This window comes from Penicillium waksmanii, assembly GCF_028829765.1.
Source record: "Penicillium waksmanii strain IBT 27052 chromosome Unknown utg000008l:1.0-5622682.0:1.0-5626561.0, whole genome shotgun sequence".
NCBI classification, from domain to species: Eukaryota; Fungi; Ascomycota; class Eurotiomycetes; order Eurotiales; family Aspergillaceae; genus Penicillium; species Penicillium waksmanii.
Genome location: NW_026643254.1, coordinates 3,615,700 through 3,636,587, shown reverse-complemented (window position 1 = coordinate 3,636,587; position 20,888 = coordinate 3,615,700). Strand labels below are relative to the sequence as shown.

Sequence of the window (20,888 nt, the reverse complement as noted above, 5' to 3'; positions counted from 1 at the left end):
AGTTCTTTATCCCTACCATCATGTGAATCAGGCATAAATCACAGACGTGGTGTAGCTGAAATAAGATTGAATTATTAAAGGATAGATTGATAAAGCAGGATAATTATTTCTAATCTAAAGCTTACCCTCTTTGATAGAGATCTTTATAGTAGAGGTAATTGCTTCTGATTTGAAGCTTACCCTATTTGACGCAGATCCTATGATAAATATATCTACTATTTTTTCTAGCAGTTAGTTAATTATCACAGGATTTATATTAAATATGGTAAGCTTTAGATTAGAAGTAATTACTCTGCTTTATTAATCTATCCTCTAATAAAAAAAAAAAAAATTTCAGCTATACTATATTAGTGATTTATGCCTGATTTATATAATAGTAGGGATAAATAACTTAACATAATCTGTCATTACTAGTACCGTTCAAGTTCTATATATCACGATACCCACTTCTGGAAGGTCCGGTGCTAATTAACCCCCCCCGGTACTGGAGTAGTACTAGTAGTAACTTGAAGAAATCTAGCCATAGCTTTCCGACTTAGCAATGGCTCTTCTCCTTTCACAACAGCCGTCTCAGGCACCTATAATACATCCGCCATCTCACCCAGCGTCGCAAAGTGCCAATCAAAAATAGGATCATCCTGATTCCCCATCGTAGCCCCGGGCCTCTCGATCCACACAGACTTAATCCCTGCCCTCCGCGCTGGCTGATGATCATGAAACTGACTCTGCGCCGTCTGCAAGATCTGATCCGGCGCCACGCCAAACTCGGCCTGCACCGCCGTTTTCATAAATTCAAAGTTCCGCGCATCAGGCTTATACGAGCTGATATCCTGCGCCGTGATGATCTTGTCAAAGGGGAAACCTTGCAAACTGCCGGCATTGGACTTGGCGAACGAAGCCCTGTCCACGTTCGAGAGAACGACGAGCTTGTAGTGCTTTGATAGTTTACGGAGGGCCTCGACGGTATCTGGAAACGAGGGCCAGCTTCCGACGGATTCCCCGAATGTCGTGCTGGCTTCCTTGCTAGGCGTGGGGAGACCCAGGCGTATAGCGAGCTGGGGGTGGACGGTGGCAAGGAGCTGCGAGTACGGCATATCGGGTGTGAGCTGTTGCTGCTCGGCTTCCAGCTTGTGGAACTCGGTCAGAAGCTGCTTGCGGGTGAATTGGTTTTGGTTGGCAAGGAGTGGTTGTAAAGCGGCGAGGATGCCACCCTCCCAGTCGATTAGGGTCCCGTAGACGTCGAAGCAGAGGAGACGGTAGTCGGAGAGCTGGGCCATTGTTGTATATCTTTGGATATGAGTAGTATAGTAGTACGATCAGGACCTTTGACGGTTGTAGTTGGGGTCGGATTCGAGCTACAGGTTGTGCCCCGCACGTTCTGGTCTCCCCGCTCCGAGTTATGGTACTTTGGTTTCTGCAGAAAACAGAAACAGACATATTCTAGTCTATAGATGAACATGGGTATTTAGAGTCACAGTAGTACTACAGAAAAAAGAGGACCTCTTGAATCATAAAACATATGTAATTACTTCAGTGAATAAGATGGCCGTCGTTCAGGCGCTCGTACAAGCATCCGGGCCTGGTTGAGGAAAACAGAATCAGAGATACAAGACCTCCCAGACCATTCTTAGATTTACCAGACTGGCGAGAGAGAAGATAATAATGGAGAAGAAGCCATGTTTGTATCATGATCGGACCGGGAAGTACAGAAAACCTATGCCCATCATTCCGGAGCCGCGCTGTTTGAACTTTTTATTTGGTTCTCCTCCGAAAGTTGTTGGTGCCATGACCTAAAAAATCTTGTATGATCCGGTATCATTTCCGTTCCAACATACAGATGCGCGAGAACTCCGGTCAACCCATTCCACCGCAATCCTTTTCTTTCCTGACGCACCATCGTCCCCTTTTCCCCTCAGCGATCCGTTTATGCCTCAATCAGAGCACGGCGGAGCTGAGCACCACGCTGGCGGGAAGACAGGTGAGTGACGTCCTTAGGAGCGGCCTTGGCGACCTGCTCGTTGGCCTCAGTGAGGATAAGCTCGATGTGGCAGGGTTGGCTCATGTAGGGGTTGATCTGGAAAAGTTGTCAGAAAATGTCTATCAACGCCACACCCCATTTTTGGGTTAGAATTTCAACGTACACGACCATGGGCGCGGTATGTACGGCGGCGGTTTGCGGGGGCCTGTTGAACTGCGATGCGCTGGATGACCAGGTTGGAGGTGTCAAGACCCTTAGTGTCGGCGTTGGACTCGGCGTTCTTGAGAAGGTCGATGAGGAACTCGGCGGACTTGACGGGCCAGCGGGCCTTGGAGACACCGAACTGCTTGCCTAGAGACGAATGCTGTCAGTCGATTATTCAATAACATATATGCCATAATATATGCCATGATGTGTGCCGATGTGTCATGATGTATGTCATGTTGAAAATTTCGAGCCGCAACGGTGTCATTCCGGATTCCACATAATCAGCCCAGCAATATTTCCCGAAACTGTTGTATGTTCTCCGATGATATTCTTCTGCCTTCTCAATCCGAGATCCCTTGACACCATCGCGGCCGTCCAATTCCAACATGTAGAGAAATTTTTCGAGGGAACTCACCCTGAGCGGTGCGACCAGTGGAGCCAGCGTAGCGGCGCATGGGGATGGCCATGGACTTCTTGGTGACGTTCTCGAGGTAGGTAAGGGCCTTGTCCAGCTTCATACCGTTGACGGCCTGAGCGGTCTCGCGGGTGTTCTTGAAGCTGACACGAAGGTAAGAGCCGCGAGCGCGAGCGCTCTTGGCGTTTTCGATCTCCTGAGCGGCGTAACGGACCTATAATTTGTAGAGAAAAGGTCGTCAGCAATCATGATAGTCGGTTGGAGGCGGTGGTGGTGATGGCCGAGTTCGTGCGAAGGCGATTGATCGCTTGCCCAACATTTCGAACATTTGAGATGAATTGGACAAGGATAGAGACGCGCGAGTGCATATTTCGAAGGCCGTAACAATGTAGGGGAGCAGGACTCACCATCTTGAAGGAGTTGGCGAGGGGAAAATGATGGTCCTCGGTGTCGGGTTGATGTTGTCGCTTTTCGAAGGCCGTCCGCTAACGTTGGAACACCAGGGTTGGTGGTGCGGTTTTTTTCGCTTAAAGCCCTAACGCTAGCCACATATGGTAGGTGCTTAGCTAATGTGGTCTCGTGCTGAGTCAGTGGGCCGTTCACCTTAGCTGGAATATTTTTGTTCCGCCCCGGCGGATGCTTACTAACTTTATATGATCCACTCTTCCACCACACCCGTTTTAAATTAACCGGGTTCTAGACAACTCTAGTAATTGACTGAGAGATGGACAAGTTGAAAGTAATGCTAACCAGCCTTACCAACCACAATTGGCCTCTAGAAAAGCAAGCTACAGCTTAGACTTCCTGAAAATCGCTTAAAACTTGAAACTTGAAATGCATTGCATTCTATTCTATGATATCTTGTATTACACTTATCGCTTCTGCTCCGGAACCTGAGTGATCAGCTCCCCCTTCTCCACTGCCAATTTCAGATTATCCAACACCAAAACTTCCATCTCCTTCTGTGTCTCGTAAGTCATCGTACCGATGTGCGGCAGCAGCATGATCCGAGGGTTGTTCACCAGACCCGGCTCGATTTGCGGCTCCTTCTCATACACATCCAGACCAGCGGAGCCGACCTATTATCACCAGTTAGCACAATTCCAATTCATACTTTGATTGTAGATACTAGAGTGGAAGAAAAACATACCTTGCCGGAGTCAATCGCCGCGACCAGCGCCTTCTCGTCAATCAAAGCCCCACGCGCCGTGTTGACGATGACCACACCATCCTTCATCTTGCTGAGCTCGGGCGCACCAATGATATGCCGGGTTGAAGCATTCAGAGCGAGGTTCAAGCTAAAGACGTCGGAGTTGGCCAGCAACTCATCGAACGAGACATAGGTTGCGCCGTTCTCTAATTCCGGGGACAGGCGCGAGCGGTTGTGGTATTGGATCTTCATGCCGAAAGCCTTTGCGCGGGTTGCCATTTCCTATCGGGTTTGGATTAGCGGATGTAGTTGATGGGGAGAATTGGTGCACTCACCCGTCCAATACCGCCCATGCCGAGGATACCCAGGACCTTGTTCTGAGGGTCACGACCCAGGGTAGCCTTTCCGTGCCATTGGCCTATGACAATGACCCGTTAGTGTACTGCGCGCCTTGAGCTATAGTCATCGCATGTATATTACTCACCTGCCCGAAGAGCAGCCTGGGGAACGTAGGCCTGGCGCAGCGCACCAATCATCAAGAAGATGCCCACATCAGCGGTGGCATTGTTTACAGCAACAGGGGTGCTAGAAACGGCAATGTTCTTCTGCGTGCAAGCGGAGACATCAATGTTATCGTATCCAGCTCCATTGTGGCAGATGTACCGGAGAGACTGGGGCAGCACTGCTAGCAATTCGGCATCAAAGGGCCCGGTGTACTAGAGAAGGCGCAGTTAGCGGACGGGCGATTCCATTGAAAGATCAATTGAGTTGAACACACTTTATTGGAGGTATTAGAGCGGTAGATGGCAACCACATCGTCGTACTGACCAGCCTTGCAGTTCTGGATGAACTCCTCGCGATTTCCGTTGGGGAATTCCTATACGCGGTTAGTTAGGAGCTCTGCGCAGTTCTTCCAGAACCAGAATTGATGCATACCTTGAGGGTCAAGAGCGAGGAGAGGCTCTCCCACTCCTTGCGCGCGTGAGTAATTTCTCCAATGAGGAGAGCGGCTTGGGAAGGCATGTTGGAGATTTGGAATCTGCGGGGTGGTGAGCTTGCGCGCATGATGTCAGTGGGGAAGCGCATTACCTACCTGGATACAGCTGGGGATAGAGTCTTCTAACAGAGGAGAGTAGGGTATAGGAGAGTAGAGCAAAGGTAGAAAAGGGGAAAAGTGTCAAGGAGAAAAAGATGGAGGGGTCAGAGAGTTATTACTCCAAAAATGGAATGAATGGTAACAGTCCGACAGTCCGATCAGCCGGCGGAGCTCCACTGGAATGACGCCCCCGCGGGAGACGCAACTTGGTGGTCGGCAATGGAAGACAAATTCCGGGCATTCAAAGTAGATTAGATGGACTAGTGCTGCCAGGAGTTATAGTTATATTTTATGATTATATCCCCAGTCCTTCAGATCTATTCTTACCCTCTGATTCTACCTCTATGGTGATTAATACAATGTAAACTAAAACGAAATGGAAAAGAATCCAGGAGCCCCCGCGGATTCCCCCCATTGCACCCCCACTCCGTCATTTCCCCCACGTCAACCTCGTCGGCAATTGAAGATTGCCCCAAATGGACGGTTTCCGGACCAACTCCGCTGAGGGGAACATCCAACTGCCGCCTTCATTTATCTTGCTTGTACTTTTACTTTTACATCTTTGCATCTGCATCTTGCAATCCTAACTCCTCCCCCGACTCTCAATCTATTCCACACTTCACATTCATCATGGCAGAGTCATCAGCAACCGCGCTCGTCCTCCACGGCGCTAAGGATCTTCGTGTGGTACGTCTCAATTCCCTTCCACTATATACTCCCTGACAAGTCAATAAACTAACAACCACCCAGGAGAAGCGAGCAGTCAGTGCTCCCTCCGGCGCCGACGTCCAAGTCGCCGTCCAAGCAACCGGTCTCTGCGGCTCCGACCTGCACTACTACTCCCACGGCCGAAACGGCGACTTCGTCGTGCGCGAACCAATGTGTCTAGGCCACGAATCCGCCGGCACCGTCACAGCCATTGGACCAAACGTGACAACCCTCAAAGTCGGCGACCGCGTCGCCCTAGAAGTCGGCCTCCCCTGCCGTAAATGCGCCCTCTGCAAATCAGGCCGCTACAACATCTGCAAAGCCATGCAATTCCGCTCCAGCGCAAAGATGTTCCCCCACCTCGACGGTACCCTCATGGAACGCACCAACCACCCGGCCGATATGTGCCACGCCCTACCCTCCAACGTCTCCGACGCTGGTGGTGCCCTCGTCGAACCACTGGCCGTCTGCCTGCACGCCATCCGCCGCTCTCGCCCCCCATCCAAGGAAGAAGTTGCCTCTGCAAAGACCACAGGCGAAGGCACAGCCGCATTGGTCTTTGGTGCTGGCGCCATCGGCCTCCTCCTGGCTTCCTCGCTCGCAGCCGCAGAGAACTTCTCGTCAATCCTCGTCGCGGACATTGACGCGGCCCGATTGGAAATTGCCGCCTCGCTCGGTCTCAAGACTGCTCTGATCCCGCGCGGTGATCCTGCCAACCCCCCTCCTCCTAAGGATGCTCCTCACGCAGACCAGACTGCCTGGGCCCTGGCCAATGCGCAAAGCGTCGCGGCGACTTTAACCGAGGCTGCCAATTCAGCTGATAGCTCGGAAATCACTGGTTTCAGCCGTGTGTATGATTGCACTGGTGTGCCTGCCTGCGTGCAGGCGGGTATTTACGCCTCCTCGCCTGGTGGTCTGCTTGTTCAGGTTGGTATGGGTAATCCCATCCAGACTGTCCCTGTTGGTGCGGCTGCGCTGCGTGAGGTCGATGTTATTGGTACCTTCCGTTATGATGGACATGCTTACCCGGCTGCTATTGCGTTGCTTGCGAGTGGTAAGCTGGCTGCTACTGAGGATAAGGTTGTGACTCACCGGGTGAGTCTGGAGGATGGTGCGCGCGCTTTTGCTCTTGCTGGTAAGGGTATTGATGAGAGTGGTCGTCCTGTTGTGAAGGTTATTATTGAGAGTAAGCTACAGTCTTCTCTGTAGAGTGTACTGTGTATTAAAAAGGAGTTGTGTGTGATGTGATGACGTTGATGATCTTGAAAATACCCATGGGAAATAGTTGGTTGGTTGTGTGGATGTTCAGAGTGCATATATTAAATGTTAGAATGAATCATGATTTGCATTGAATTTACTTTTTGCCAAGGACTTTTTTCTTCATAATCTTTGAGAGGGTTTTAGAAGTGTAGCAAAAACACACGTAGTGAAACCTTGGAAGACAACTTTTTTTGTATTGTACAATTTGAATTTGCTTATTTCTCTTCTTACGATGTACTAGCTCTATACAACAATCTATTTCAGCCCTCCTGCCAGCAACAGGCTCTGGCCCGTCATGTATCCTGTAGTAGCCAACATAGTCACGACATTAGCCGTCTCCTCTGGTGTTCCAAGGCGCTGCAAAGGAATACCAGCTGCGACCTCTGGAATAGCCGCAGCATTCGGGATCATACCCGTTTCACCGATCATGGCAGGGGCGACATCGTTCACACTTATGTTAAACTCGGCCAGGCGGCTGGAGAGGTTCTTCATCATTCCGGTGAGGCCACCCTTAGAAGCGGCATAGTCTAAACAAAGATAAAGAATTAGACAAAGCGAAAGACAGAATAAGAGATCGTCAACTTACGACATCCGTTGATACCTCCTCCTTGACCAGCAATGGAAGACATGAAAATGATACGTCCCCACCGCTGATCCTTCATGTGCTCAACCACGCCCTTAACCAGGATGAATGAAGCGCGAAGATTCACAGTCAACATGTAATCGAACTCCTCGAGCGGAATCTCCCACACGTTGGTCATCCGTTTCCCGTACCCGGCATTCGAGATGAGGATATCCGGTCGGTGGCCGTGTTGTGTGTCAATTTGCTGGAACATGGCCTCGATCTGATCGGCATCTCCTACGTCGACTTGGTGAATCGAGATGCGAATCTTGTTCTCGGCATACTTGGTGCGGAGATCAATGACCAGCGCATTGAGCGGTTCCAGGCTCTTGGAGTAAGTCAGGGCCAGATGGACCCCTCTTTGCGCGAGTTGGTGGGCGCATGCGCTTCCGATACTATTTGCAAGCCGGTCGCATTAGTAATGCTTGTCATTATAATTCTAAGCCATGCATTGGTTGCATTGTACAACGCTCATCGTAGCTTAGTCAATGGAGTAATGCTTACCCGCCCGATGCGCCGGTGATAAGGGCAAGTTTGCCCTGGATCTCGTTAAGTGACATTGTGTAGGTGGTTTCGAAGAGGAGTAGGCGAGAGTGTGAAAAGAGAAGTCGCTCCGCGATCCAAGATTGAATAGGATTTTGGAGCTGCTAAGGTCGTACAGCTGGCCTCGGCTACCCCTCGATGGTCGGGGCGATCTCCGGGAGGAGCTCCGCAGCCCCGCACCATTTTCCGCGAAATGGATCGGCCTTTGAGAATTTCCCAAATGGGACGAACAAATAAATGACTAGAAGAGAAGGTTGCTGCTCATATCACCGAGCCAGGTCGATGGTTGCCAACTCTGCGACCGGTCTTGACCTGGCTGGTAAGGATCGGAAGGATTTTGAAACGCATCCAACCCTAGCAGACCACCCGAAATTGCATCCCCGGAGACATAGTCACCCACAGCTTCCAAGTCAAGCCATGAAAAATCATTCGCTGGACTAAAGTCCATATATGTGTGGTCGGTAACCGGGTTAGACAGTGCGGTTTGCATCGCAAAGTCATTGCTGTGAGGTGTCTCCGTCGATGTATTACCGACGGATGATTTGGTTTTCCATAGTAACTCCAGCAATCGAGAGTAACGCGATCCAATGTCGTCTTTACCGGCGCTAGATTGTCTCAAAACTTCAGTGGTACGTGCGACTAGGCCTTGTACCTTGGCTTCTTCTGAAGGGACCATCATGCCGAAAGAGCGAGCCTTGTAGAGGAAGACGGCCGAGTAAATGCCATATCTGGAGTAGAGTAAGTAAGCGAAGCAAGCAGGCTGGAGGGAATGCTGTCTTACAAGTAGAATCGCAGCGGCATGAAATGCAGATGCCGCTCTGGATCCACGGAGTCAACGAGAATCGTCAGATAGGCTTTCGCCGCATCGACAGACTCGTAAATGAATCGGGAATCTTGCATCGAGGCGACATTTTTGAAAGTACTCCTCAGCTGTTCACGATGGGAGCTTCCATCGGTCTTCGGCTTCACTAACGACTGGGAAATTGCGGCCTGGAAGGCAAATGCAGTCGTGTATAGGCGCAGGTACTCGTATGACAGATCTAAAGTAGCCCGCATTGGTGGAGAGCCTATTACACACAAGGATTAGCTTATACGTATCTCAAGATAGGTTTGGAGAGACGTACAGTCTAAAGGTCCCCACAAAGACTTCCACCGTAGGATCGCTAGTCGAAAGTCGTCGACATATTTGACGTAATCGCCCATGAGCATCATCTGGTTGCTGGTTCGCATTCCAGAATACAACACCTCGTGGACATTTCCATAGAGCTGTGTAAGATCCAGCATTGCTTGAAAAATCTTTGAGTAGTCCTCATCACCTTCCTTGGCTGGCTGCAGCGATGGGAAATCCTGACTCACAAGACCGGTCATTGGGCCCGGTCCTCGAGACCAGAAAGCTCTCCCAATACGCACGGAGATGAGACGATCAGAGACATAGCAGCTAGCCCAGGCTAGCCGTCGGCGAGCTTCAGTTGCTTGATCGCCATATGGGTCTCCACGAAAGGATGTCCGGTCTAGTCCGATGAAGTAGCCCGAGCGCAGGGCGAGCCCAACATGCATCCATGCAGCTCGGTCCTCCTCTCCGCGTCCAACACGCTCTACGCGAGGCCGTAGACCTTGCGGCTCCCACTCGGCTAGGAGAAGTAGAGCCTCTACGGCCTCGACGTCACAGTCTGCTCCCGCAGCGATACCCGAGATCAGCTCGTGCATGTATTTTGAACAGTATTCGTGGATCTCGGGCCTGTCAACCAAATCCTTCGACGCAATGGTTAGGACCGCAGTCAGCAAATATTTCTCGTTAGTTGCGAAATCATCCAAAGCCGAGCGCTCAAAGTATTTGCGCGGAACCAATGGGAGATATGGGTGGAAGTTATCTGCATAGCGAGTAACGAGCTGCCAGACAGTTCCGGGATCCAGAGATCGTAACTGGACTAGCCTATATGCCCTGATGCCAGCATTCGGGGTATTAAAGTCTGCGACAACACCATTCCGCAGACCATTATTATATGTTGAGAAAGTACCCGAGTCTGATCGGACGCGTTCATCCTGGCCCTCTGGGGCGGTGCCATTATCCTGGGTGGCGATCCCGGTCAGACATTGCCAGGCATCGGAGGGGTTACGCGGAACTGAGTCGATGGAAGCTTCTTCTTCTTCGACGGCTCCGGAGGTAGCTGGATTTGGGGGCAGAAAAACCACCGGGCCGGGGTAAGAAGCTGATGGAGGTTGGCGCGCCTCAGAGCTATTCGGGCTCGTGATTTCTTCCGAGTCCTTGCTCGGGGAGGGATTGGTGGCCGGGGTGAAGTTCTTGATTTTGTTCTTGCGAATGCGCCGGCCTCCACGGTTGGAACCACCAAGAATGCATTCACGATGCTCGCGCACGCAGCGTTGACAGGGTGGCTTGCCCGGGTTGCCGTTGCCGTTGGTGTCGCTAAGCGCCACGAGGTTAGTGGGGAGCTCCTAGAATTGCAGATCTCCGGGGGGAGCAGCAGCTGCAGTAGCAGCCAGGGCCAGCTTACAGATCACAGCGTGATTTGCGCTGCCTGCAGTGAAGACAGGCTCGTGAGACACGTTTGACGACGTGGTCGGACCGCCGAGGGTCAGTCTCAGTCTCGGCCTGTGATGGAGACATGATATCGATTCGGGCCTTGCGACACGGATGGGTTTACAGCGACATTATTGCCGGACAAGGAAGTGATAGAAAACAAAAGCCGAGTGATGACCCACCGGGGAAAAACAAGTGCGGAGGAGGAGAAGGAGGAGAAGCCTTACTCATCGTGTTGGGTTGTCCGGGTGGATTGTGGGGAAAGAAGAGGTGAGGTTATCCTCTAGTGACTACGAGCTTACCTTACCCTATGGTATGTACACTATCACGACCAGTATACCAGTACACCCCTACAACTACTTGCATATCTGTACTACAATAAATTGTGTAGCAGATGATGAATTACTGTGATCACTCTGACTGCTTCATCTTTTCTTTTTCCAATACCATCCTCCTCTCCTGCTTCTCCTCTCCTCCTCTCAATAGCCGACGGCATTTGAAGCGATAACCGACCTTGAGATATCCGGGCCAACTCCGCCTCCGCGCGCATCGCGTGGGGGGAACTTGTCGTCATGCCGGAACTTTTTGGTTATTTGGAGGGGCTATTGATTTCCCCCTCCTTCTACTTCTACTTCTTCTTATTCTGATTCTTGTTTTCGTCTTCTTCTCCTTGAATTCGAATCAATTAATATCGGCATCATGGCATCAGTCGCTTCCCTATTCTCCCTTAGCGGGCGTACTGCCCTCATCACCGGCGGCACTCGTGGCATCGGCCAGGCCATGGCTTTTGCTCTGGCCGAGGCCGGCGCCGATGTCATTCTCGTCCAACGCGACGAGTCGAACACGTCCACCAGAGACGAGATCATCAACCGCTTGGGTCGCAAGGCCTACATCCATGTGGCCGAGCTGTCCGATCGCAAATCGGTCAAGGAAATTATTCCCACGGTGACTAGCCAAGGGCTCAAGCCCGATATCCTCGTTACCTGCGCTGGTATCCAGCGGAGGCACCCAAGCCACCAATTCCCTGATGAGGATTGGGACGAGGTCAGTCGCCCCCTCTCTTCTCCCTCCCCTCCCCCTTTGCAATTCGCATCTTGCCATGTTCAACGTTAACTCGGAGGTGTCCCGATCTAGGTTCTCGAAGTGAACCTCTCCGCGGTGTTCGTCCTGTGTCGGGAATTCGGCGCCTACCTGCTATCTCGTGACGCATCTGAATTCCCCTCCGGTCGCCGTGGGTCAATTATCAATGTCGCTTCGCTTCTTACCTTCCAGGGTGGTATCACCGTCCCCGCCTACGCTGCCTCCAAGGGCGGTATTGGACAGCTGACCAAGGCGCTCTCCAACGAGTGGATCTCCAAAGGAATTAATGTCAACGCTATTGCCCCTGGATACATCAACACCGACATGAACGTCGCACTTATCAACGATGCGGACCGCAACGCCGGTATCATGGCGCGTATTCCAGCCGGTCGGTGGGGCAAGCCCGAGGATTTCAAGGGACCGGTGGTCTTCTTGGCTAGCGACGCCAGTAGTTATGTCTCTGGCGAGATAGTCACCGTTGATGGTGGCTGGATGGGTCGGTAAATTGGAGCGACGAGATGATGTATAAACGAATTGGATGAATCATGCCACTTGCATATAACAGAGTTCAAGTTGGCAAACCTTGGAAGTACATAAATGGAAGAGACGAGTGTGAGATATTGAAACAGCTTCAAATAAATTAGTGTGAGTTAGTTATGGACATATTAGTCGCCTGATACCCCAGGCAGAAATAGATCAAAAAGATTCTGCTTTTCACAAAAACACACTGGTAAATGTGCAAAGACCTTCTTTTCCCGAAGCTTCGATGATTCATTATTCAAGATATGCAAAAAATCCCGGAACAAATCGTACGATGGGACCGGTCGGTTGCTTTTCAATTTCAACTTGCGCCATTAGGGGGTTTAGGGGTGACCCTAAACATCGCCAAACCCCGCGGCGCGAGTTGGTTGGTTTCTGATAGAGCATTCTGAAACCGCAAACCCATCCATGCGATATATGATAGGCCCACTTAGGCCCAACTCACCGCTGCCTAGCGTCTCCCTCTCCTGCCAGAGTTGCCTGTCCCTGGGCGTTACGCCCGGTCGCAGATCTGTAAGGATCCTCAGCTGCCCTGACATCCAGTCCCAAGCGGCCAATCATCGTTTCGATCTTTCTGCTGTCCGACCCCCCCTGGAAACACCGGCGCTTCTTGGTGACAGAGGGAGACTTTCCGATAGGCTTGGACCTACTTGGACCAGCTTAGACCAGCTCGCTCATACCATGGAGAAAGGAGCTCCTGACCCAGTAGTGGCTAGCAGTGGCTGTTCGTCACGGCTACCTCGGGACCTGGTTTGAAGTGGATTGACAGATGGACTGACTCGACCACCCAATTTCTTTTTATTACTTCTGTACCTTCACCTTGCCCCTGCAAGAAATGATTTTCTCTTGGGTGTTCGTCGCAAGTCATCTCCGTTCGTTTCGTGTCCATCGGCTGGTTCCTCAATAGATCTTTTAGAGCCCGTGCCTGCGTTGATCGCAAGGATTGATTCTTATTGTCTCTTTTTTTTGGCCTGAGACTTTCACCTCATCTTCCTCTTTCTTGTCTATCTTTACCTCCTTCCACTGGTCAACCTCTCTCTGTGTGAGAAAAAAACGTGCCCGGCCCGGATCTTCGCCTCCCTTGCTACCAGCATTCCTGATCACCTGGACGATGCCTGTATAAGCAAAGTCCAACAAGAGATCTGTGTCCTAAAGATCTGCGATCCTTTCCAGATTCCACAAGAATCCATTGTTTAGAGATTTCCGGTTTTTGCCTCTCCAAACTTGGAGACAACTGGCATTGTCTTGCTTCAGGCTTGATTCACTCTTTCTCAGACCATCTCCGACATTGACTCAGGCACAATGCACCTTTATTAGCGGCTGCCTCCTTTTTGTTTCTTCAATCACTATTGATCGTCAATCAACACTGCCCCTGTTGGAATTTGGCCTACAGTGATCTCATCCGAACCGCCCTAACATCAACCCTGTTGTTCCCTGTTCTGATCATCGCATTCCCCTCGACTCCCCGCAACCAAAACAGTCGACGTCACACCAATTTTCACAAAATACGCAATCAAACTACACATATCACTGGAACAACTCTCACTACGAAAAATCGACTGCCATTATACGCACTGAAGCCTCGGATCCGCTCACGGTGCCGTCTTCCAACGCCCATCCCTCAGCCGGTTCTGGGGTAATCAATGGCTGCATCCCAACCGCATATCGCGGCACGAGGTTATGGAACAAATTCAACTTATATCTACGAATACTCGAGGGGGCTCGGTGGTGTCGATGTTCCCCGTGACGTGATTATCACCCGAATTATCTATTCATCGGTCGTTATCCTGGCATTCAGCATCTTCTGTGGCAGGATAGCACAGATCAGCCATGCCTTCCTCCGTCAAATTACTTCAGTGACAGCCGATAGGAGGCAGCAAACATTCTGGAGCCAGGAACGGTCGGCCTGGTGGGCCAACATGAAGAAGCATCTTCTTTATGCTCCCCTCGGGCGGAAGAGGCACAATCGAGAGATCCAGCTTTCTTCTGCTGTTGGTATCGGTACACTACCTTCCCGGTTCCAAACCATCCTGGTCGCTCTGTACTTTGCAAGTCAAGTTGCGTACTGTCTATTCCTGGACTACCGGGTCAATGAGAAAGCGGCTCTTGTTGCGGAGATTCGGGGTCGCTCTGGAACGCTGGCCGTTCTCAACATGGTGCCATTATTTCTTCTGGCGGCCCGCAATAATCCACTCATTTCGATTCTACACATCAGCTTTGATACGTATAATCTTCTTCATCGATGGCTTGGCCGTATCGTTGTGATCGAGTCCATCGTTCACACTGTTGCTTGGGCCGTCAATGCAGTTGCGGAGCAAGATGTGGCAGACATGCTTGCGCGTCTAAGAAATGAACCTTTCTTCGCCTGGGGTCTGTTGGGAACAGTTGCGATGCTCTTTCTCAGTCTGCACTCGCCATCTCCAATCCGCCACGCCTTCTACGAGACCTTCCTGCACCTACATCAACTCGCTGCCCTACTCGCTTTCCTCGGTATATACGCCCACTTGAACATCGACAGTCTTCCCCAAAGAAGCTGGGCTCATGTAATCGCCGTAATCTGGCTCCTAGAGCGCAGTATACGACTCTTTCGCCTCGTCCATCTCAACTTCTCACCCCGACACGGCTCCACAAACATGACCGTCCAAGCCCTACCAGGAGAAGCATGCCGAGTGACTTTCCACCTCCCCAAACAGGTCGACATCAAACCAGGATGCCACGTATTCGCCTACATCCCCAGCATATCATGGTGGATGTCGCACCCATTCTCAATCGCCTGGACAGAAAACAGCAACAAAAGCAGCCCCTCAACAGCCATGACCCAACACATCACCGACTTAAAATCCTCCTCGCCACTCACGCCCTCATCCCTAGAAAAACAATCCTTCGACCTAGACGCCTACCTTGAACCAGCCCACAACCCAACCCAAGTCTCCCTCATCATCGGCGCCCAAAAAGGCATGACCCGCCGCCTCTACAACCTCGCCAACACCAGCCCGCTCAAAACCCTCACAATACCAGGCTACATCGAAGGACCCTACGGCTCCCACCCCACAAACGTAGCAAGTTATGGCACAGCCGTCCTATTCTCCGCCGGCGCGGGAATCACACACCATCTCCAGTATACACGGGACCTCGTTCTCCGCGCTTCAACGGGCCGCGCCGCAACACGTCGCGTTTATCTCATCTGGTCCGTCCGCTCAACAGATCACCTTGCCTGGATAAGTGCGTGGATGGATCAAATTCTGCGTCTCCCGAATCGTCGTGAGATCCTCGTTGTTAAACTGTTCGTTTCGAAACCGCGTCGTGCGGCGGATATCGTTTCCCCTTCTGCGACAGTGCAGATGCATTCGGGTCGCTGTCGGCCTGATGTCGTTCTTGATGAGATTTTGCCGGTTAGGGTTGGTGCGACGCTTGTCTCGGTTTGTGGGCCTGGTGCCTTTGCCGATGAGGTTAGGGGTGCGGCGAGGAAGAGGATTGGACAGGGGGCTGTGGTGGATTTTGTCGAGGAGGCTTTTACTTGGTAGATAGATTCCTTTGTCTCTGTCTTTTTTTTTCTTTTTTTTCGCTTTCTTTTTCTCTATTTGTCTTTCTTTTTACTTTTTCTCTTTTCTTTTCTTTCTTCTTCCCCATCATCTTCGATTCTGATCTTGTCGACTTGTCTGCATTGGCGCTGGGGTCCTGTAATGTCTATACTATTTTTAACACTCAAGGAACTAACTACGATGGATCTGTATCTTTATCTATCCCGAATTCTTTATCTAAAATTTCAAGGTTCTATACCTACTAGTACTGTAGTTTATATGAAAAGAATTGAAATATTGAGTAAACTTTTGTTTATTATATTCATTGTATCTAGACTGTAGTCTAGCAGTGTATTGTAAATTGCTTCACGATGCTCTATGCATTCGGATATATGCAAAAAGGCGAGTAACAAAAAAAGAAAAGGGTCTATATATGAGAGAAGATTGGTCAAATAGCCAACTTGACTCTCAAGAGTTAAAATATGCCACAAGAAAAAGAGAGAGAAGATCAAGAAAAAGAAAAAGAAAAGAGCAAACATGCAGCTGCAAGTCTTAGGCCAACCGCATCATGACATGCTGAGCTCAGTTCTTGCTGCGGCTACCCTTAGGCACGCGAGCGAGCCAGTAGATGAAGACAGCACCGAAGATATTGAAGATGATGAAGGCCCACATGATGCCAAAGTTGCGCCAGGCCTCAGAGAAGTGAGCACCAATCTGGCTAAGATAGGTATCGGTATTAGACAAAGAGCAGAATTGACAGTTGGAGATGGCATCTTTGTCCAGAAGACTTCCACCAAATTCGTTGATCCATTTCGCCATGTACTTCTCGCATGTGATGCCATCCGGGGCCGTGATGCTGAGGTACTCGACGGGAGAGCAGGTGGCTTCAGCGCCAGAGACGCCGGTAGACAGCATCGCCGAGACCAGATACGTAAAGGGCGATACACGGTACATGAAGATCCAGAAGCGAGGCATCTTATCCGGTGAGGCGAGGACACCACAGAAGATCAGGCAGAGGGAGAAAATCAAATTGGCCAGGTTACCACCTGTCTCGGCGAGCTCGATACCGGCGATCACCATGTGGGCGAAGGTCGACGTAAAAAGCATAAAGGTCCAGATGAGCAAGAACATCAGAGCTCCGCGTTCGTGAAGGTGGCCCTCGGGAGCGTTGCGGTAGAGGCCGATGGGGTAGTACCAGCAAACGTAGATGAAAACGGCCATGAGGGTGTTCCAGGGGAGTTCGACAAGGATGTTGGAGGCCATGAACGCCTTCCAGGAATAGGTCTTGGATGGGCGCTCACGAACTTCGTACAGGGAACGCTGGGTACAGAAGTGAGGCATGATTTGTTGTACCAAGTTGCCAAAGATGGTCATCAGCATGAAGATACTAAACATCTGGTTCTGAAGACCCTGGGCGGTGTTGGAAGAGTGGAAGAAGGAGAAACCAATGTAGAGAGCTGTGAGGATGCAAAGAGCCGCCTTGGAGTAGATGTAGATCGGGGTGCGCCAATACTGACTGAAAACACGGATCAAGCACTCCCAGAGCTGGACGCTGAATGGAGCAGCAAATTCTTTGTAGTTGGCAGGGTCAGAGGCAGACTCATCAACAGACTTCGAGGACAGGGTCGACTTGAGTTGAGCCAAGTGGTTGTGCACTTCCTTGCGCTCAGGACTTTCACGCCAGACAGCGGGCCAGTCAACATCACTGTGAGAACCAGGGGCAGCACCAATAACCTCAAGCATCCATTCAGCCGGGTTGGCCTCGAGGGGAAGCTTAGGGGCACCATTGCGCTCAAAGTAGCTAGCAAGAGTGGAGGACTTCTCGCCGATATCTCCAAAGTAGACGGTTTTACCACCACGGGCAAGGAACAGAAGGCGGTCGAAACGCTGGAAAAGCATGGCAGAAGGCTGGTGGATAGTGCAGAGAATAGCCTGGCCATGCTTGGTCAGGGTGTCAATTAGATCAAGAATGGACCAAGAGGTCTGACTGTCAAGACCAGAAGTCGGCTCGTCGAGGAACAGAAGCAGTTGGGGCTTGGCAGCAAGCTCGACACCAATAGTGAGACGCTTACGCTGCTCGACATTGAGACCTTCACCGGGGACACCGACAATGGCGTCAGCGTAGGATTCCATTCCAAGGAGCTTAATAACCTCCTCAACGTAGTCAAGCTTCTCTTGGCGGGGGGTGGCAGCAGGTTGACGGAGCATAGCACTGAAGCGAAGAGCTTCACGAACAGTTGTAGTATAAAGGTGGAGATCCTGTTGCTGGACGTAACCGGTCTTACGCTGGAAAGACTGGTCGCGAAGACGGCCGTCAACCAACATCTCACCAGAGACAACACCCATAGTAACACGAGTAGCAAGCACATCAAGCAAAGTGGTCTTTCCAGCACCGGAGACACCCATAAGGGCAGTACAGGTACCAGGCTTAACCCAACCATCGACGTGGTCCAGAATACGGCGCTCTTCGCTCTTGATCTTGATGTCGTAACACACATCTTGCCAGTGGAAGATAGCAGTTTGGCGCTGGATTCCACCAGCACCCTGCTCGCTGCTTGTCTCGTCGGTCTTCTCGGCATGGCTAACACTCTGGGTGCCTTCAATGTCCTCGTCGGAGTTGCCACGCTTGGGCGCGTGTCCACGACGGAAGAGCAGAACCTCCCCCTTAGACTTGGACTCAGAGATGTACTCGGTGCCGATCAGGTAGGTAGCCATGAAGAAAATCATGAAACCAAACATGATACCCAAATTGCGCCACTTGTGGGTGTTGGAATACTGGAAGTTATCCGAGAGATAGTTATCACCTTCGACCATGTCCTGGCCAGCACGGGCGCCTCCAGTGTTGCAAACCATGTTTTGCAGAGTAGGACCGTAGGTAGGGACGAACGACCTAGGAAGACATCTGAAGGTGCGGTTATGGAATTCATTAACCATGAGCGATTCAAAGCCGTATCCAATGGGATCAATGTAGTTCATCCATCGAGACCAGCCAAGCATGTTGGTAGGGGGGATCGTGAACCCGGTATATATCACCAGCCCAAGTATCAGAATCGCGGCGGGCACCAAAGCCTGACTGAGGGTTCGTGAGGTGGCGGCAATGGTACGGAAGATCATAGACATGGTCAAAGTCGTTATCAGGGAGAAGATGAGGAAGGTGAAGAATGCTCCCGGTGTGCGGCGAAGATTCGTCATGAAATAGAGTGTCACATTAAAAGTCACCATGTTGAGCAACTTGTAGGGCATATCGCACAGCATTGAAGCCACAGCCTCGGTGAAAGGGTGGTACATGGCATAGCGAGCTTGCTTTTCAACAATAGGTCGTTGCGCGTAAAGAGTCAGAATCTGTTTGATTGTCAGTGATATACTCTAGCAAAAAGGCAGCAATACATATATAGCTTACCTCGAGTGCACTGGAGAAGGCGTTAAGAAGGACAGCAAAGAAAAGAAGGGCACCACGAGAGTAGAAGCTCTCGGTAGTGTCGTCAAGGTTGTAGAAGACAGAACCAATAATCAAAGCCATGATGAAGTTACCAATAAGCTGGGACAACGTCAAGCTTGCATCGCCCTTAAGGCGCTGGAAGCCACGGATCATGCAGAGGTTGATCTGCTGCACGACGGAAAGGGTATAGGGAGAGCGAACACGCTGGTTCTTAGCCTGCATCGCCCGACGGGAGTCGACGAACTTTTGCAGCGCCTCGCCACCAATTGGGTAGGACTGGTCGTACTCGTCAATTTCCTTCATCAGACTCTTGTAAGCAGCGCTGGTCTTCCAAGCCTCAGCAAACTCATCAGGGGTGCGAGGAACACGGTTCTCATAGCCAGGCTTCACGATACGCTCAGCAGGGCTAGTCAGGGAAGTCAAGAAATCGGCGGTGGTCTGACGCTCGGGGCAGTCGAAGCCCATAGTGGTGAAGAATTCCTTGGCCTCGTCGGTGCGGCCGAAATAGATCTGTCGACCTTCGTACAAGACAGTCACTTTGTCGAAGACATCATAGGCACTCTGGGAGGCCTGGTAGATAGCAACAGCACAGGTAGTGCCGGAATACTTAGCCATCAGGTTCAGGGTCTTGCAGAACTCCAAAGCGTTGGCGCTATCGAGACCACGAGTACTGTTATCCCAGCACTGAAGAGGGCTACCGCAGAGGGTGGCCTCGGCAATACTGACACGCTTGCGCTCACCACCAGAAACACCACGAACGAAATCGTTTCCAACACGGGTGTTAATGGTGTGTGTGAGACCCAACATAGCCATGACAACGTCACGCATGTGCTGGGCGTGCTGCTCGCGAGTGACATCTGGTAGACGATTGCGGGGTGTACGGGCCAGTGCAGCGAACTTGAGGGTATCGCCAACCGTCAATTGAGGGAAATGCACATCGGTCTCGGCGGTATAAATAGCCTCACCGCGGAACTGGTCGCGCATCTTCTTGTCGGAGATACCCTGGTAATTCATTTGGGTCTTTTCATCCTTGTGAATACCGTTCATCTCACCGGCCAAAGTCTTCAAGAAAGTCGAGCAACCGGAACCGGGACGGCCCAGAACGACGAGCATCTCGCCACTCCTGACGAGACCGTCGAAATCGCGCAGAATTTGGATCTTTTGCTTACCAGAGCCCATCATGGAACGGAACAAACCGCCAATTTGGAGGACCGAGTTAAACACATCCTTTTGGTAATCTGTGGGACTACCATAACCGTGGACACTAAGGTTGCGGAAAGAGATACCAGCCTGGCGCTGAGGGTAACGTTCGGGGTCACGAGCAGTGATAGCCAGGAGGTTCTTCATCCAGTTGCGGGCCCTGAAGTTAGGGCTGTGCGGGTTGAGGGCGGAATCCTCCTTAACATCGATGAAGGTGTTCTCGGCGTCAACAAAGCGAGTGGATTCACGGGTGAGCTGCTGAGCAAGGCGAGTGACCTCGGCCTCGACGATCTCTTCGTCACCGACCTCCTCGGACTTTTCCATGGCGGTATCTTCGGTGCTGAAGCTAGCAGCGGGATCGTGACGGTGGATCTCGCGCGAGATGGTCACGGATTCGTTGGTCGATTCGACGACATTGGGGTTGATCGTCCCCAGGAGCGACATGGTCGGCTGCTCCTCAATGGATGTTTGATATGGAGTTGGGGGAGGGGAGGTGTGGGGCCCAGATAGGAGTCAATTAGGAAATCACCATGCAGTGACGATGGTGTGGTGCAGAGTATAGAGGTGAGGGGGGGTAGGAAGAGAATGTT

At 51.2% G+C, this 20,888-nt stretch overlaps 8 protein-coding genes across 8 annotated transcripts; 3 read left to right on the top strand and 5 right to left on the bottom strand.

The window, feature by feature from the left end:
- Positions 1 to 578: 578 nt before the first annotated feature.
- On the bottom strand, positions 579 to 1,277 carry N7481_009697 (putative haloalkanoic acid dehalogenase; the record flags this gene model as incomplete). The annotated part of the gene is made up of 1 exon (XM_057268916.1): positions 579 to 1,277. The coding sequence occupies one exon, from the start codon at positions 1,275 to 1,277 to the stop codon at positions 579 to 581; it is 699 nt and encodes a 232-aa protein (XP_057119593.1).
- Positions 1,278 to 1,924: 647 nt separating this feature from the next.
- Positions 1,925 to 4,773, bottom strand: N7481_009696 (60S ribosomal uL22 domain-containing protein; the record flags this gene model as incomplete). Its single annotated transcript, XM_057268915.1, has 10 exons — positions 1,925 to 2,074; positions 2,142 to 2,329; positions 2,601 to 2,814; positions 3,008 to 3,085; positions 3,494 to 3,679; positions 3,751 to 4,032; positions 4,086 to 4,168; positions 4,235 to 4,466; positions 4,529 to 4,627; positions 4,687 to 4,773. 10 exons carry the CDS (start codon positions 4,771 to 4,773, stop codon positions 1,925 to 1,927), a joined length of 1,599 nt encoding a protein of 532 aa, XP_057119592.1.
- A 703-nt stretch (positions 4,774 to 5,476) lies between these two features.
- Positions 5,477 to 6,763, top strand: N7481_009695 (NAD(P)-dependent alcohol dehydrogenase; the record flags this gene model as incomplete). Its single annotated transcript, XM_057268914.1, has 2 exons — positions 5,477 to 5,533; positions 5,597 to 6,763. The coding sequence occupies 2 exons, from the start codon at positions 5,477 to 5,479 to the stop codon at positions 6,761 to 6,763; spliced, it is 1,224 nt and encodes a 407-aa protein (XP_057119591.1).
- Positions 6,764 to 7,069: 306 nt separating this feature from the next.
- On the bottom strand, positions 7,070 to 7,996 carry N7481_009694 (SDR family NAD(P)-dependent oxidoreductase; the record flags this gene model as incomplete). The annotated part of the gene is made up of 3 exons (XM_057268913.1): positions 7,070 to 7,341; positions 7,401 to 7,831; positions 7,941 to 7,996. The coding sequence occupies 3 exons, from the start codon at positions 7,994 to 7,996 to the stop codon at positions 7,070 to 7,072; spliced, it is 759 nt and encodes a 252-aa protein (XP_057119590.1).
- Positions 7,997 to 8,220: 224 nt separating this feature from the next.
- On the bottom strand, positions 8,221 to 10,605 carry N7481_009693 (Zn(II)2Cys6 transcription factor; the record flags this gene model as incomplete). Its single annotated transcript, XM_057268912.1, has 4 exons — positions 8,221 to 8,707; positions 8,761 to 9,046; positions 9,104 to 10,404; positions 10,493 to 10,605. The coding sequence occupies 4 exons, from the start codon at positions 10,603 to 10,605 to the stop codon at positions 8,221 to 8,223; spliced, it is 2,187 nt and encodes a 728-aa protein (XP_057119589.1).
- A 612-nt stretch (positions 10,606 to 11,217) lies between these two features.
- N7481_009692 (putative 2-deoxy-D-gluconate 3-dehydrogenase) lies at positions 11,218 to 12,102 on the top strand (the record flags this gene model as incomplete). Its single annotated transcript, XM_057268911.1, has 2 exons — positions 11,218 to 11,562; positions 11,653 to 12,102. The coding sequence occupies 2 exons, from the start codon at positions 11,218 to 11,220 to the stop codon at positions 12,100 to 12,102; spliced, it is 795 nt and encodes a 264-aa protein (XP_057119588.1).
- Positions 12,103 to 13,781: 1,679 nt separating this feature from the next.
- N7481_009691 (ferric reductase family protein) lies at positions 13,782 to 15,662 on the top strand (the record flags this gene model as incomplete). Its single annotated transcript, XM_057268910.1, has 1 exon — positions 13,782 to 15,662. One exon carries the CDS (start codon positions 13,782 to 13,784, stop codon positions 15,660 to 15,662), a length of 1,881 nt encoding a protein of 626 aa, XP_057119587.1.
- A 579-nt stretch (positions 15,663 to 16,241) lies between these two features.
- Positions 16,242 to 20,742, bottom strand: N7481_009690 (pleiotropic drug resistance family ABC transporter; the record flags this gene model as incomplete). The annotated part of the gene is made up of 2 exons (XM_057268909.1): positions 16,242 to 19,001; positions 19,060 to 20,742. The coding sequence occupies 2 exons, from the start codon at positions 20,740 to 20,742 to the stop codon at positions 16,242 to 16,244; spliced, it is 4,443 nt and encodes a 1,480-aa protein (XP_057119586.1).
- Positions 20,743 to 20,888: the final 146 nt, after the last annotated feature.